Below are 17,652 nucleotides of genomic sequence, written 5' to 3'. Positions count from 1 at the left end.
CAGGGTGAATGGCAAAAACAATCTTATTACACCTCTGTTATCTTATCCTCAATGTCACCCAGCCAAATTATTCCTAGTAGTGAAGAGCCTGTTGGGATCTGGCTCAGGCGCAGAGAAATTGGGATTGTAACCCTCAGTCATTTGCTGTAATAAATTTGCTAGGCACTTCAAGGAGAAAGTTGCTCATATTTGCTAGATCCTGATGCCACAGTTATCACAGAGTCCGGGGAGGTGTCCAATGCTCCGTTTGGTTATGTCTCCTGGGATCAGTTTCAGTTGTCACAGCCTGATGATGTGGACAAGATGCTTGAAACAGTCCATCCTACCACATGTAAGCTTGACCCTTTTCCATCTTGTCTAATACAATCCAGCAGGGGTGGATTGATTGGGTGGGTCCAGGGAGTGGTAAATGCCTCACTCTATCAGGGGGTGGTGCCTGCTGCCTTGAAAGAGGCTGTAGTGCGCCCTCTCCTGAAGAGGCCCTCCCTGGACTGAGAGGTTGTGAGAACTATCGCCCTATTGCTAATATCCCCTTTGGGGGCAAAGTGCTTGAGCATGTGGCAGCTGGACAGTTCAGACATTCTTGGAGGAAACTGTTTATCTGGACCCATTTCAGTCTGGTTTCAGGACAGGGTACGGCACTGAAACGGTTGCTCTGCCTGACAACCTACTCCGGGTGAAAGACAGGGGGAGTGCTACCCTGTTGATCCTCCTGAATCTCTCAGTGGCTTTTGATACCATTGATCATGGTACCTTACTGGATCGGCTCTGCGGGATGGGAGTCGGGGGCACTGTGTTACAGTGGTTCCACTCCAATCTGCAGGGCCAATTCCAGAGAGTGGTATTGGGGGATTCCTGTTCTACCCCATGGCTATTAAGCTGTGGGGCGCCACAGGGTTCTGTTCTATCCCCCATGGTGTTCAACATCTATATGAAGCCATTGGGTGAGGTCACTAGGAGTTTGGGGGTGGGGTATCACCAGTATACTGATGATGCTCAGCTCTACTTCTCCTTGTCATCAGAGTCAGCTGGGGCAGAAAAGGTGCTGGACCAGAGGCTGGAGGCTGTAATGGGCTGGATGAGAGCCAATAAACAGAAGCTAAATCCTGACAAGATGGAAACTCTGTGGATTGGTGGCTCCTGAATCCGGGAATTGAGTAAGTGACCTATCATAGATAGGCTTGCACTCTCCCTGAAGGAGCAGATGCATAGCCAGCTGTGGCCTTTCCTGGACAGGGATAAGCTAGCCACAGTAGTATATGAGCTGGTAACTTCCCAGTTAGACTACTGCAATGCATTTTACGTGGGCCTGCCCTAGACTGTTGACCAAAATATCATGTAAAGATCTTACAATACCAGTTTTAAAGGAATTGCGCTGGCTGCCAATACACTTCTGATTGGAATTCAAGATGCTGGTGATGACATTTAAAGTCCTAAGCAGCTTGGGACCTCGATATTTGAGGGAGCGCCTCTCCCTATATACGCCTGCCTGAGGATAGAGATCTGTTGGAGGGGCCCTCCTCTGCATCCCACCAGTGCAAGACATACACTATGGTAGGACATGGAAGAGGGCCTTCTCTAATGTGGCACCCCAGTTGTGTAATGCCCTTCCCTTAGAGGTCTGATTGGTGGAGATGTTGCTTTCGTTTCAGCACCAAGTTAAAACATGGCTTTTCACCAATGGCTTACTGAATTCCCTAAAGTTGCACACTGTTTCAACTGTTTTATTGTTTTAGATTTTCTCATTGGTATTAGCTTATTTAATGGTTTAATATGCTTTTACCTGTTTAAATTATTTATTGTTTCATACTGTTTAAATTGATTTTATCTGTACGCTGCTCTGAGATCTTAATGATATAGGGCGGGATACAAATGTTTTAAATAAATAAATAAATTGCTGTAATGAGCACAGTGCTAACTAGGTTTATCCTAATTAGCACAACATTAGGTTTATCCACTTGCTTTCAAGTTTGGGCCTTGGTGGGTTTCAGAAAGGTAGGTCTTTTCAGACTGAAATACTATAGAAATTGCTGTGGTATGAAGGCCCAAGAAATTATTTGCATGAAAAATAAGTTCCATAGAGCCCACATATGATCTTCTGGCCATCACTCATATGCTCCATGCTCTACCCATATATGACAACAAATGAATGAGTTCCATATCTAAGACCTGGTTGGGTTTAGACTTAGAGAAACCCCTGTGTAGGGATGGGGGACTTCTTAGTGTGATCCAGAGATGGGGGACTTCTTCTATGATCCAGTTCTCACATAACGGCGGCAAATCATGGATTAATTAATTAACCCATGATTCATCAGGGTTGTATATCACCAACCATTCTAAATATGCAACCCTAGGCTGATCAGGGGTTGCTCCATGACGTGCGAACCCAGACACTATGGGTTAATTGTGGGTTAAGCAACATGGACTTCCGGATGGAACCAATGTTGCTCTGGCAGTTTCCCATGGGCTCTCCATGGGAGCTTTCTCAAACAGCTTTTTAAAAGGTTGAAAAACCTTTTCATCTCCCCCCTGGAATTAAAAGGGGGGGCAAGGCAGCATTCTGGATAACATCTTGGAGAAAAGTACCCCCACGAGATTGGGGGGGAGGGGGCTGGGTTCCAGGATTATCTCCCCAGAGCTTTACCAACACAAAAAGCTGTTCTGAAACTCCTATCTCATAGGAGAAAACAGGGCTGACGTGTTCCATAATAATATATGCTTTAAGAAATATCAACAACTCCTGAGGGATGATTTAAGAAATATCAACAATATTTGAGAACATCTGAGGACCTACAAGATCTGTTTGAGAGAAACATGACTACACTGAGGAGAAGAAAGGGGCTGGCATCACCGCCAACTCCCCCCATACCTCCTGTGTCAAAAGTTTTGAAAACAGAAGATATAGGGGAATTATTTACTCTGATAAAGCCTTTATCTTCGCAATTTATGGAGCAAGCCAAAAGGCTGGATTTAATCCAAAATTCCATCGCCGCCTTGCAAGGAGCTGTGGATCTAATTAATGCATCATGGGAAAAAATGGAGACGAAAATTAACAAGCTAGAAAATCGAGTGGCAGGGAATGAAACTACGACACAAGTTTGTTTTAAAAATGTCTCTGATAGAATTTCTCAACTGGAGGCCTTCACGCGAAGATCCAATGTACGTATTATTGGGATTAAAAATCTGTCTAATGATGTAAAATTGCCTATTTTTGTGGATAAACTTTTGCATGAGATACTCCCTATCCCATCTGATTATTTACTTGATATTGAGCAGGCATTTCGTGTGCCAAATGCTAAAGGGACTGACTATATGATGCATAGTCCAATTTGCAAAAGTCTCCACAAAGAATTATATCCTGCATTTGGCAAGAGAGGGTGGAAGCCTCTTGCTTTTCTTTTTGTTCTTGCTTTTTTATTTCAAAATAGATATGATATGCTGTATTTAAATTTATTGCCTGAGGGAGTATTCTGCATATGTACTTATATATCTAGTTTAAAATATAGTACTGATTGTTGAAGGTTTATTTTAAGTTTTATTATTATATAACACTATATTTCTTATTATTATTATTAATATAGGCTACTGGGAATAAACTGTAGACCTGTTTCTTTGATATAAGATTGATGATATGATATTGAAATGTAAGGTTGTTTATTAAACTGTAAGTTTGTTAAGGTTATAGATATAGTTTTTTAAATAGAATGGCATCGAAGGCCGGAGGGTACTGGAGTTTAAACTTAATCCTTTAAAGGGGAGGGGGAGCGGGAGGGAAGGGGAAAGAATTTTCCTTTCTTTTTCTCTACTCCCTATCCTCCTTTCTTTTCCTTTTTTTCCTATTCCTTTTCTTTTTGTTATTGTGGTGTCCTCATTAGGATATTGTATTACTGGGAAACTGTAGTATTGATCAGGTTGTTGGTATTTTTGGTATTGTTTATTTCATTTATAAAGTTAAAATAAATAAAAATATATTTAAAAAAAGCAAGCCAAAGTTAACCTACAATTAGTTGTTAGCTATGTTATGTCTGGGTTGTTTAACCCTCAATTAACCCATAGTGTCTGAATTTGTACGTCACAGAGCAATCTCTGATTGGGCTGAACAGAGGCTCCATATTCAAAATGGTGGTGGCATGCCACAGCAAATTGTGGGTTAATTAACCCATGATTTGTTACCGTTAGATGTGAAAGGTCCCTATATCTTTGGAGCATAATGGATCCTGCTGGTTTCCTAGCTGCTCTGGGGAAGTTTTTTGCCACCTCAGCTGGAGATTTTGTTGAAGCCTTGATCAATCTCTGATCCTGGGGGCTGATGCAATCACTCCTGAGCGTTCTCTTCCTGCTGATAAAGCCAGACATGCTCCCTGGTTTTTCAGGGAGTTCAGGGCAATGAAGCAGCAGGGGTGATGACTAGAGCAGGAAGGAAGATGTGGGATGAATCTGAATGGATGTAAGCTGGAGCCCATATTAAGGCCTATACTGTGGTGATGATGGTGGCAAAGAAATCATACGTTTCCATCAACATCGTATCTGCACAGAATCATCTGGTGGAACTGTTCCAGGTTGTGAAAGGACTGTTACATCAAGGACTACATACAGTGGAAGAAGAGGACTTGGTTGCGACAATTTTGCTAGAAATTAAGTGGATAAAGTCACTCACACCACTTCCTACAACATCCTTGGTAGTATGAAATCATCTTCTTTCATACTTGATCCTTGTCCTTTCTAGCTGATTAAGGAAGCAAGAAGAGGCCTGTTTGAGTGGGAAAGGGTATAGTAAATGCCTCTGTAGATAAAGGGGTAATGCCAGCCAGCCTGAAGGTGGTTGCTATGAGACCTTTATTAAAGAAACCTTCTCTGGATCCTACCATGTTGGATAATTTCCCTACAGTAACAAATTTGACATTCTTGGACAAGGTACTTGAGGATATAGTGGTGTCCATGGCCTTTCTGTTTTGTATATTGTTTTACAGCTGTGGTTATTGTCTGCTGGAGGGAAATATATGTTTCAAAAAGGGACAGGGATGTGGAGGGAAGCAGGGAGCAGCAATTGGAACAGCAGAAGACAGAGGGAGATATGGCAGCAGGAGGCAGTTAGGTTGTTTTAGGGGTGGGGGAGTGCAACAGGGTTTTGGTTGCTCCCAAGTAGCCTTAGTGACTGTCCCCCTGGGTTCACTGATCTAGCATTCTAGCTCCTGAATGCTAGATTGGCGAATGGTTCAAATAGGATGTAGCTAAGGCATGCATGGCCATGACCAGATTAGGCACCTCTAGGAATGGGCACAGCTGGTGCACTAGCCTCAGCTGTGCAAACATACTCCTGAAACCTGGGCATCCAGGATCAGGCTGGAATCTAGTAGTACAACCAAACTGCTAACCTAAGTCTTCAGGGAGAGTGCAACCCATCCAGGATGTGTTCTACGTGGGACTGCCTTCAGAAACTTCAGCTGATCCAGAATGCTGCAGCCAGACTATCAACTGGAGCTAGTTACAAGGAGCACATGACTCCTTGTTACAACAGTTTCACTGGTTATTGATCTGTTTCAGGGAACCATTCAAAGTGTTGGTTGTGACCTATAAAGTCCTATACAACTTGTGATCAGGCTACCTGAAAGACCACATTCTCCCATACAAGCCTGCCCTGGTTTTATCTTCGGGGGGGGGGGGGGGGCTTCTTGTGATCCTCCCACCATTGGAGGTGTATCTGGTAGGGCTTTGAGAGAGGTCCTTCTTGGTGGCCATTCCCAGGCTCTAAAACTCCCTGTGGAGAGAGGGAGTTGGATCCCTCTCTGTTATCCTTCTGCCGGAAGACAAATATGTGTTGATTCAAACAGGCCTTTGGCGTGTAAGCTGGTCTGTTACTGAATGGTTTTTTTAATTGGTTGGATGCTGGCTTTTTGTTTTATTCCTGTATTTTAATTGTGTTTTTCTGGATCTGTCTTTATGTTTTGTTTTAGTTAACATTTTGTTTTTAACCTGTATTTTATTATTGCTAGCTGTCTTGTGCACAATTTTGGCAGAAAACCAGGATATAAATTAAATAATATAAGTAGATCTGTATCTAGTGGTAGATCTCTGGGTGATTTGCAGTAGGTGAGCATGTCTGTCAATCGTTTAACAACAGCAGCATCAAAATGACTCTGCACCACCACTCCTAAATTACACTGCTGAAATAAGAAAATTTGGGGTAACCCAGAGTGGATTTTTGTTGTGGAATGACTGTGAGCTCTGTTTAGTTGTGTTACTCAAAACAAAGTCCTGGGTTTAGAATTTCTTAATTGTAAGTGTTATGTCTTTTGCAGTTGGTGGAGTTTAGAGTCCTAGTAAAAAAAATACAAAGTAGATCCTGCAAGCCTGAAGTCTGCCCACTCTGATCTAGACCCATTTCAGTTTGGTTTCAGGCCCGGTTTTGGGATGGAAACAGCTTTGGTTGCCTTGGTTAATACTCTAAACTGGGAATAAGACAGGTGAATGACCCTGTTGGGTTTTCTGGAATTATCAACACCATTTGAAACCATCAATCATGGTTACAAGAAGGGCACAATGCTTCTGTGAGGCAAGTCAATATGAGACTTGGGGGAGGGGTCACTTCCTGCATTTCAACTTAGCCAAAGGAAAACGTCTGTGAATCAATGGTATGTCCTAAACTGTTGTGTGGGAAATGCCCTACCCCCATGTCCGGTTTGCCTGGCCGTGGGGGGGGGGGCGTTGCGGGCAGGCAGGGGAAAGGATAACGTGGGCTGCCATTGGGCAGCTCTTTGCACTAAAAGCAAGGGGAGGGGCTGGAGGAGTTTTTGTCTGTGATCCGTGCCCCCTCCCAGGCAGTTCCTCGTTGGTGAAGGTCCCTCCTTTCCTTCCTTAAGCAGTGTGGGTCCCAACCGGTTGCCCTTTTGGGGACCAAGTAGGATTTTTTGGCTCGTAGTCCGATTGGCTGGGACTGCGTGCCTTTTCGCCTACTTCACATTGCTAATGGGGTTGGGTGTGTCACGTAGGTAAGTTCGGTCTAATTATTCCTCAGTTCTGGACACATTTCAGTTGGCGGCTAGGACGGGCAAAGGAGAATGAGTTTAGGGATGGTGAGCATTCAGAGGCACCTTATGGTGACCGGTGACACCTGAGGCCTTCTGCATGGGTTTTGCGGCTTGGAGGGGGGATAAGGGTTGCCTGGGAGATCGACTTACCTCACTCACCCAGGATCTGTGCAGCCCTGGGAGGGGATGACACGGGAAGGCCTACCTCCCCCATAAGGGGCAGTCTGGAGGGACGGCGTGGCTGTCATTCCACTCCTCAGGCTGTGTTTGTTTTCGTCCACAAAGGTGCCAGCTAGGCACTGGTACAGTCAGGGCCTGTCCTAGGTTTCCCCTTTGCAGATATTTCAATAAATGTGGCCCAATTTCAATCCAAGCTTTGTTGTCTGTCTCTTCATTACCCATCTCTGCTCGCAATGACCAATATCAAGTATCTCACTCAGAGATATAGGTCTATCTGTCCGTCCATCCATCCATCCATCCATCCATCCATCCATCTAAGCTACTTTCCAAGGTTTTGCAACACATCCACCTTGCTCTGAACTGGTTATGTCTATTGATAATTCCCATACACTTTTAGACTGAGGGAAGATTCACAGGGCTGTTTCCATACCTTTAAAGTGTAGCGTGGGAGTGTACAATTTAAGACTGCCTTTTGTCCAGAAAGGGGTCCCTTTATTTACACTTACTTCCTCTGTATTTTCCATAACAACCATATACATCACCAATGAAAGACAAGGGAAATATTCAAAGGCCCTAAATGAATGTGGTTTCTGATCCTGATAGCAAAGTATGGATTTAACTACTAAACTGAGTCTGAACACATTTTATTAGAACCCTCTGTTTGGACTAGCATTTATGAGTTAACTGAAAAGGGACTGGGGAATCCAGCTGATGTTGCATTTTAGCATGTATAGAACTGTCCCTGCTGTTGAAGTGAATGGGACTTCGTGGAGTTGTATGTACACAATGGAATCCTCCGCTCTCCACGTTCACACAGTACCAAAGGTTGGACATGGGAGTTTCTTTTTAATTTGCCTAAAGTAAACAATAGCAGGGCTGGGGCATTATTATTATTATTAGAATGATACTCTATGACTCCTTTTCATGGATGTGCTACAGACATGAGATAGAAAGGTCTATCTACTGGTTGACTATTTTTTCACAGAATAACAAATGTTAAAACTAAATTGTAACAGACACATACACTATGACCAATAGTGATCATGCTTATTTCAAATAAGGCACACCTAAGAACAACAACAACAATAATATAAAAAGTACAGTTACTCACCTCCTATGTGTAAGAAAACTACCACTGACATGTCCTGAGCCATCACATCCTGGGGTTGGACATGACATACCTTCCGTCTTCACTGACTTCCAAGAAAACTGGGAGCCATTCAAGTACCCATCCTTTTGCCTTTTAGTAGCTAGAGGGCACCCTGATGCACTACGGTGGGATGCATATTTCCCAGTTATATGACCCTGACCGTCACAACCAGGAACTGGACATCTGGATAGCAGATAGATGAAATAAACTTTATTGTCTTGCCATCATATACCTGGCAGCCTCTACAACAAAGTCAAAATAAATCTCACATAAAAAAAGAACAATCATGCCTTATGGTTTAAAACAAAACAAAACACCAAGAACACCAACAAGAAATGCAATGCAAACATAAAAGATGCTCATGGAATTAGAAACATACCCTTAATAATCTATGTGTAATGAATGTTACACCACTAATCTAGAAAAGCTTTGTTACAGCGGAAGCAGATTTGCCCCTCTCCTGGATGTCTATGAACATACTAATTAGTGATAAGAACCCAGATTTTTCATTTAGGGCTCATATAGACTTTATATTTTGTTGGCACTCCTGTACTTTGCCAATTGCTTTTCTAAAATAGGAAAACATCAAATTTAGTATACTAATTAATAAAGAAGGAGAAGAGCTATGAATGATGGTCTCTCTGCATGGGTAGTCTCAATTATCCAGGAGTTGTGATTAGGAATGAACTGAGACCTGTTCATGAAGTTTTGGCCTTGTTTTATCAGCCAAAAACAAAACAACCCCCCTGAAATATTTCTGTTTCTTGTTTTGTTTTCAGTAACCCCTTGAAATGATTGCTTTTTAAAAAAATATCTTTTCTTTAACACTGCTTGTAGAGGACTATGTATTATAGCAAGCCTCAAAGGGCAGAGGGTCAAGTGGTGTGCAAACAGTGTATAAAAAGAAAATGGCTGTCCTGTTGGCTATGTCAAGATAAGGCATCCATATACTTGTCTCAATTCTTTCCCATGGCCATCCATGGAAAACCTGTGTGTGCATGGGACTCTACGTAATCGGCCGTGTCTGGACAAGATCTGCTGATGGGCAACATACTCATGGATAGAAATTCTTGATTTTTTTTTTAAAGGTCAGTATTCAACATTGCCTGCGCACCAACAGGATCCACTGCTAGTGCAATGGAGAGCTAGTTGTTCTTAAAGCAACTGGAAACAAGCAGAAATGCTCATTTTGGGGGCAGGTCAGTGGAGGTCACGGAAGGCAGCTCTGCTGACTTGTCCTGATCCACAAATGAGTGTTTCCAGGGTTATTTTAGAAAGCGCTAAATCCCCATTACACTAGTATTGGGTCCTGCTGGTGCAACAGAATGGGAGGGAGTGCACTGGCAGTATTGGATACCGGCCAATGCAGCCACCACTTTTAGGATGGTAATTCACATGTCATGACAGCCCACCATGGGTTAATTTACTGATGGGGGCAGTCACATCAAGCTGGATGCCCGCATACGTCATTTTTGCATGGTGCTGTGGGCGCCCAGCTTGCCATGGCTTGTCATGTCGTGGGAACCCAGGTGGCAGGGGTTGTTTGAGGGTTAGAAAACCCTCAAATAATTCTAAAACAAGACATGGTTATTTGAGGGTTGCCTAACCTTCAAACAACCCCTGCTGACTGGGTTTGTATGACATGACAGGCGCCCAGCATGGTGCAGCAGCCCCTGTGGGTAAATTAAGCCATGGTGGGCTGTCATGTCATGTGAACCAGGTCATTGTCTTCAGCAGAATTATTTGGCAAGATGTTGAACAAGCTAAAAAGGTAAAAGCTGTATTTATGGGTTTTTCTCTCTCTCTCTCTAGAGATAGATGACATTTCATTGATTTAAATGCAAACAGCTTTAACCACAAATGTATGTAGAAGTATTTAGGGTTGTTATTGTCATTCAAATATATGAAGAAGAAAATAGGCAGAAAATATAGTTGAGCTAATTATGCACACACATAGAGTTAACTGGATTTATGCTTACCTAATTGGCTCTTGATCTTCCTTATCTTCTTTACTTTGTACTATCCTGATTCCACTTTTCTTTGCTCGTGGACAACCAGAAAGACTGAGTGATAGAAAACATTTCAAGATGGAACTCCTTATTTCTAAATATAATTGAGAGCTTTCTCAAGAAATATACTTCCTACAAAAATTATTTGCAGCCTACAGCCTTTCTACGTTGATTTCAACAGCTTGACTCGGATAGTTTATGAATCAAAGAGCATTGGCAAGATTCAACCACAAGAGGGAACCCATGAATCATGATTTCCTTCTCACTGCAAACGAAATTAAGACTCAGGATTACGGGTACCATCCAGGCCCCCTATGGAATGAGATTGCTGGAAAACAAGGACAACTGTGCGTTAAGTCTCTTGATAGTGATATCTCCAGCTATGACACTGATGGGCTTCAGAGGAACCTGATTTGAAAGCATCAGAAAGCTACATCTAGTTTATGGTTATGGGCAAGGGGAAGAGGAAGAGGCAAGTGGTGAATGAATCATTTAAGAGAAACATAAAAATGTTTTCTAAAGCCCTCATCCCAATGTTGTATTATTTATTACCAAATGGCAATATCTGTTTTCTTTAGTATAACTGAAGCACACATCCCAAAGGTTGCGATGCCTTCATTCTTTGACAGCAGATTCATTAATAAAACACAGATCAAACATTATTGCATAGTAAACATATTCATTTGTTCTTTTGTTTCACTCATGCCAACTTGACTGTGAAGATGGAACAAATGCACCACTATCATTACTATGAATTAAAAAGCTAGCACTAGTACTTGACTTAAATGATGTTGCTTACATCAAAGCTAAATCTGGCCTTTTATATTCAAGCACCTGTTCCACAGGACTGGTTTGCAATAAAAATGAAGCCCAGGCATTTTGACACCTACCATTATCTGCATCTTTCTTATACAGAAAGAGTTTTAAATCGCTATATCAATAACAATATACACGGAAATTGTTGCTTTCATGGCAATCTAAATAGGAAAAAATAGCATTAGTTATCAGGCTAGCTGTTGACACAATAGCCCTTTTCAACTCACTGTCTCCACCCCCGACCTCCATGTGTCAACTGTGCCTGTGCCTGCAGGTGTACAATTTGTAAGTGCAATCTGGGCCCCACCAATATGGAGGTTCCCTGATTGCACAGAGTCCGCATGTGCATATAAGTAGCATGCACATAGGGTCTTGTGCACACAGACACAGTCAATGCATACAGGATGCGGTGGAGACAGCAGGTGTCTCTCACTTCCCCTCCACACAATCATTGTACATGGTAGGAAGACAATGTGAAAAGGGCTAACAAAAGCCTAGTATTTACAAAATGGGCAAAAGGCTTATGCTGGAACTACACATTATATGAACCTAAGGCTGCTGCAGAAAACAGTGTCTGTGTCAAGCTCTCCCCCTGTCATGTGTAAGAGTGCAAATCCGAGTGCAAATCCTGTGAGAGGGTTCTGCCCTTAAAGGCAGCTTACACATAATTTTAAATAAAATAGAATAAATAAAATGATGTGACATCATCTCAATGTGAGCATTCCCACCGGTTCCAGCAAATGATGAAGAGTGGGAATACAGAAACTTACATATATTGTCATCTCACAGGGTATGCGTATCTACACATATGGAGGAAGAGAACTGGACACAGAGATACAGTTTTTGCCTGGAGTCCCATGGTGCATGTAACACATAGTTCTATCCTTAGCTTATGAGATGTTCTTCAGCAATTGGGTCGTGCAAATTAAAAGTCCTTGACAAACTTCTTTCCAGTCTGATTCTAGTGGTAGGCTTTTTAACAAAAATGAATCAGAATTTCTAGGGACCCAAGTAACCTGCCAACTAATCATGTTTGCCTCTCCTACCCTCTCCTAGTCACTGATGTATTATTTTAGAATGGGATTAGGAAATATAAGCCCTCAGTTCCTTCCAGCTGTGTCTATGGATGATATTAATAAGGGAGGTGCACAAACTCACATTTGGCACATTCTGGTGACTGGGATCAGGAAAGAATCTATAGTAAGCCAGGTATGCCCTCATGAAGCTTTTAGGTCCCAGAGTTATATGCACAGTGAAAGACAACCTCCTGTATTTCATCCGGTGGCTATATGCCCTGTCTTGGATTTGGGACCACCCTTCTCCATATTTATTTATTTACAGAATATATTTGTATACCGCTTACCATATTTAAAAAAATCTCTAAGCAGCTCTCCCCCTTCCATCTTGTTCCCCAAATAGTTAGATTTTCATAGGAACCAACTTTTAAAAATGACATATTACTTGAATTCTAGCTAAGATTAAAAGCTTGCTGTGGCTAAAGGTACTTGAAGCAGTTACTTACACCCTGCTAGTATAAAACTTCTTTCTGTTCATCTAATTAAGTGGATGTAGGCTACAGCATTAGGAAAGTGATGTAGCTCAGCATAAGTAGTAACACGGACAGAAGTTAAGTGCGGTGGAAAAGATTCTGTCTTAACACAGGACTCTCTGGGCATATCTGCACTACAGAATATGACTGGTTAAACGGTAATTCTCTCTCCCAAGGGAGTGCAGAGCAAGACTAAAATGGTATCCAGTCTTGCCTTGCCCTGGCAGGAATAACCACCAGCGCAATGTGAAGCTAGTGCTTCCTACAGCAACTGGAAATGAGCGTTTCCAGAAATGAACAAGTCAGTAGAGCTTGCAGAACCTCTATGTTAAGACAGAATCTTCCCCACTAAGAAACATGCTGGAAAGCATGCACCTTTCTACCTGTGAACTGGGATGCACTGCCTTCCTATGGATCTTAGCATGTGGTTAACTTACCAGTAGCCATATGCCATTAAAGTAAATATATGCTAAAGTTCTTTGCATGATGTGGATTGAAATTACTTGCAATTGAAATTACTAATTGATATGAATGTATTTAATTGATAGAGTCAAGTGACTATAGAACTCTGCATTAAATCAAGTTCCTTAAGACCATCCTTTGGCATGATTTATCTGCTTCAAATATAATATCTAAATGGAGGATTCCTGGGCATCATTGCTCAGATCCTGAGTTTCTGTGAGTGGAATTCCATTCACAGGATGTTCCCATTGACAGAAAGGAAAAGGCAATCTTTCCTGTTCTCCTTCTGCCCTACACCCCCTGAAAATCTGCTCCAGAAGGTTGGGAGATGTTCTGGAACAGTGCGAGGGATAATGTCGGTGGGGGCTGAAGAGGGAAGCTGTGAAAATTGCTTCTCCCCTGTTCCACTGGCAGGAACTTCCACTGGTTCAAAAGCTCTTCCATGAACAGCAGGGGGCCCTTCCATTAGGATCCAAACCATTGTCTGTAGATATTGATCTTTAAAGTCCTAAATGTTTGGTCCCAGGATACTTAAGGACTCTCTTCTCCCATATGAACCCTTTGGTTGCTTAGCACATTGCTCAGGCTCTGCTCCAATTTATTCAGTTTTTGGAAACTAGGCTAGTGGCTGTGAGAATCAACACAATCTGAGTTGTAATGAAACAACTTGTGTGCAGTGACTAGAGACTCCTTGTGAAATGCCACCTCTAAACAGATCCTCGTGGCTTTTCTGGTTTAGAAGATTAATTTTTAAAACATGTTCAAATATATTGTGGTGGTTTTCAGAGTTCTTTTTATTCTATACTGACATTTCAATGTGCTTGTTTGGGAGCTGCCTTGAACATCCAGTTGAAACTATAGGGTGAGAGATACATTTTAAAAAGAAAAAAAGAGACTTCAAACAACACCTTTGGGGACAAATGGCAGTGTGGTAGGGGAAAATTTTCAGCAGAAAACTGGTGTGGGCCCTAATCTGGGTCAGTAACACTTTCTGCATTGAGACTCTCTGGCTGCTTTTTCTTCAGAGTTAAAGGAGCCAGGTGAAGCATGCTTATTTAAATATGTGACATTAGCTTGGCCCTGGGCTTCACCACATATGCAGAGTGCTCTGCTTTGTATCTATGCTGCAAAAGCAGAAGCTTGTGCATCTCCATATTATGTACTTAAGTGGTTTTTTAAAAATCTTTTGACATATATTCAGTCTTGGCCTCTTAAAAAACTTATTTACTACATCTACTTTCTATTAATATTCTATTTCTAATCTATATTAATATTTTAAAGATATTTTATACATTAGCCTCAAAGAGCAGAGTTAGATTGTCAGTAAACAGATTTGAGGTCTTGAAACGCCTCTAGCCACTGCACACTGATAGTGTCCTCATCCTCTTACAGTTGCCACTATTTTAAACTAATGTGTCATTTCTTAAAAGCATGAGTGACTTGGTTTAAAAAAATGGCACTGAGAGGAACTCTAGGAGTGTGTGTTTGGGCAGAGTATGGCATTTGAAGTGCGGAACATAGGTTTTGGTACTGCAGTGGTCCATCAGATCTACAAGTCTACTTTTCCCTCAAAATTGCTACTCACCAGTCATCACTGAACTCTCGTAAGATGTTGCGTTTGTGTTTTTTTTATGTCACACATTACTCTCCTGGTGAGAAGGTGGGACTCAATTTGGTTAACTGGAAACCAAGGTGTGATCCGAGAGATATGAGGCTTGGATATTTTTAACGCCCCACCCAAGTATGTCAACTTTTGTGAACCACCTAGAGAGCTTCAGCTACTGGGCAGTATAGAAATGAAATAAATAAATAAAATAACTATGTGTTAGCTTTTGGGAAAGTCTTCGATTTGCTGTAGATGACCCCTCTGCTAACCTTCAGTGAGATTGTTATCTGATTCCCTGCACCTAGCACTTTTTATTGGTACTTGTATGAAATTGGACTGATATCTTGAATACTTGGCACTCTTGAGGAACTGGCTGTTGATTGTTTATTAATATCTGACTGGTGTAGAAAACTTAATCCTGTTATCTAAGACTGGTTTATACACTTTAACATTTATATTGCATTTTATATTTGGTTGCTGTTGATTTTTTTTTTTTTTGGTTAAATATATGATTGCTCTGGAGTTTGTAGCTTTTTTAGCACCCATGATATTGGCATCTTAATTTGTTCTGCTCAGTTCTGCTGGTGATTTTTGCTAGATTGGGTAAATTAGTTATGTGACTTTTTATTTCATGCTGTCACATTATACTATCGTTTAGTGTCATAAACTGCTTGGAACTGAGTACTGAATTGTTTTGATGACTTATTTATTTTTATAATGAACTTAATTATTATGTTGTATCTGTTGTGAACCCGGTTTGAGTGCAGTAATTGCAGAAAAGGGCTATGCAGGTAAACTTGACTTGACTTGCAGAGCCCTTAATGCTCTTTCTTGGTATACCTGGTAATTCAGGCATAAGGCCAAGATGATCCACCAACTGGAAATTACTGTCATAGAGAACTCAACTTCTTAACATACCTTCGATGTGAAGCATAATTTCCAGTAATATGCCCAGAGCCATCACAACCAGGTGTGGGACACCTAAAATAAATAAAGAGTAATTTGAGCAACTTAGTTTGGAGAAATGAAAGCCTACACATCAACTGCCCATCATCAGAAAGGCTGGCATTTGCATAGGTGTGCCTGTCATAGAAATCCCATGACAGTCTCCTTAATTGAATGGTTGCTGAAGATCAAATTACTATTAATCACAAGCAGAGATGTGCGTGTTTCTACATAACCTAGTGCTGGTTCCAGGTTTTAGGGATCCTTTGGGCAAGATGCTCTCAGTAGACCCATCTCCTCCTCTTTGCCACTATTAACGTTGCCTGTTTGCTTGTCTCTCCTTCTGTGCCAAATCTGCACCACGGTGAACAGGCAGCAACAGTAAGAGGGATGAACAGTAGGACTGGGAGTCTCCAGGGACTGGTGCTGTGACCTACTGGGGCATGTGGGCCTTCACAAGTGCCTGATGATGCTAACCCCTGATTCTGGACATGAGGTCAACACTTCAGTCATCATCTTCTGGATATTTCCACTAACAATTAATGAATGAAAAATTTCCAGTACTACTTACTAATAGCACACAAGTATCAACCCACTAGTCACTGAATTTCCACCCCCACCAGCAAAAGAACAAGAGCTATACTGATATTAATGTATTAACGACATTAGAAGTTAGACATAATATTCCATAGGTGATTACTGCATTAAAGCCATCAAAAAATAGCAGACCAGGCAATGAATGCTGTTGATTAACTAGGGTGATTTCTTTAAACCCCTAAAAGTGCTTTTAGCAAATAAAAGCTACACAGAAGGAAAACAATGTATACTGCTCTCTTATGGCCAAAGCCAAAATTCAATGTTTACAAGCCTAATTACTTATCTGCTTGACACCAGATTGCCACACATTTGTAATTTGTAGAAAAGCCATTGGTATCTTTAGAAATTAACCATTGTATATTGCCTAGCATATACACTTTTACAGCCAGTGAAAAATCCTAAACAGAAGTATTTTGAGACAATTCAAATCCTGGGATTTAGTGAGTTTAATAACTTGTGGTAGTTTTCTCTTAGTTTATACCGCAGTTCTATTTTTATGCTCATTCTAGTAACCACAAATTTTCGAGCCTAAAAGTGGGAGTTTGTACAGCTGAAGTTTGAAATAAAACAAATATACATTTGATTCCATTTCTCTCCCTCACGCACACGCACACACACACACACACTTACTCATGATTTAAAACAAATTAAGGTGGTTAGTACCCTTTTGCCAAATAGCATGCAGCATTTGCTGGGAAATGGAGGTGAGAGAAGGAGTCTATCCCACCCATAATGTAGCATGACATTACTAGATGAAGCAATGTCAGTTGGGCTTATGTCAAAAGAACGTATTGTCTACGACACTGTATGCCCTGTCCACTCTGACTGCAAGTCCTGTCGTAGTGTGTAATGCAGTTACACCAGATAGGTTTGTACAAAGAGCTTCCACTATCACAAGGCAAGGCTACACATTGTGACAGTGATCCTCTGGCAGAAAGTCCTGTAGGCCTGACTATAGCTGGGTTGTCATGGTGATGCCACTCCTGTGGCTTCTGCTTAGCTCCTTACTCCCCTCCTCCGACGTCACATTTGTTACTCTCAACTAGCATGCTTTCCCAATGCATTATTTAACAATGGCTTTCTAGCTCTTTAAGGCTGTGATTCATTCTCCAATCAGAAGAATATTTCTTACGTTTTAAGTTAAACACAATCTTTTCTGAATTTGAAACTTTAAGATAAACCTCAGTTCTTAGTCATACCGAAAGCAGAGGTAGCCATGTTGGCCATAAAAAAAATCCAAAATACATATTAGTATAATACCTTTATTAGGCCAATTCAAAAGTTACAGAGAATGGACAAACTTTTGAAAT

The 17,652-nt window shown here is 41.4% G+C and overlaps 1 protein-coding gene across 1 annotated transcript in view; it reads right to left on the bottom strand.

Annotated features, from left to right (window-relative positions):
• Positions 1–17,652, bottom strand: part of MYT1L (myelin transcription factor 1 like) — a 302,732-nt gene that overhangs the window by 18,571 nt on the left and 266,509 nt on the right. Inside the window, exons 17-19 of the mRNA XM_084830909.1 lie at positions 15,719–15,781; positions 10,338–10,421; positions 8,320–8,541 (exon numbers count right to left, since the gene is read on the bottom strand). Of these exons, the coding sequence (XP_084687035.1) occupies positions 8,320–8,541; positions 10,338–10,421; positions 15,719–15,781 (369 nt within the window). The remainder of the gene's footprint in view (positions 1–8,319; positions 8,542–10,337; positions 10,422–15,718; positions 15,782–17,652) is intronic.

The sequence above is a fragment of the Heloderma suspectum genome, chromosome 1, assembly GCF_057233095.1.
Source record: "Heloderma suspectum isolate Gila_16-S chromosome 1, 16-S_ref, whole genome shotgun sequence".
In the NCBI taxonomy this organism is placed as follows: domain Eukaryota; kingdom Metazoa; phylum Chordata; class Lepidosauria; order Squamata; family Helodermatidae; genus Heloderma; species Heloderma suspectum.
Note: the sequence above shows the minus strand (reverse complement) of the source record. Positions and strands in the feature narration are given on the sequence as shown.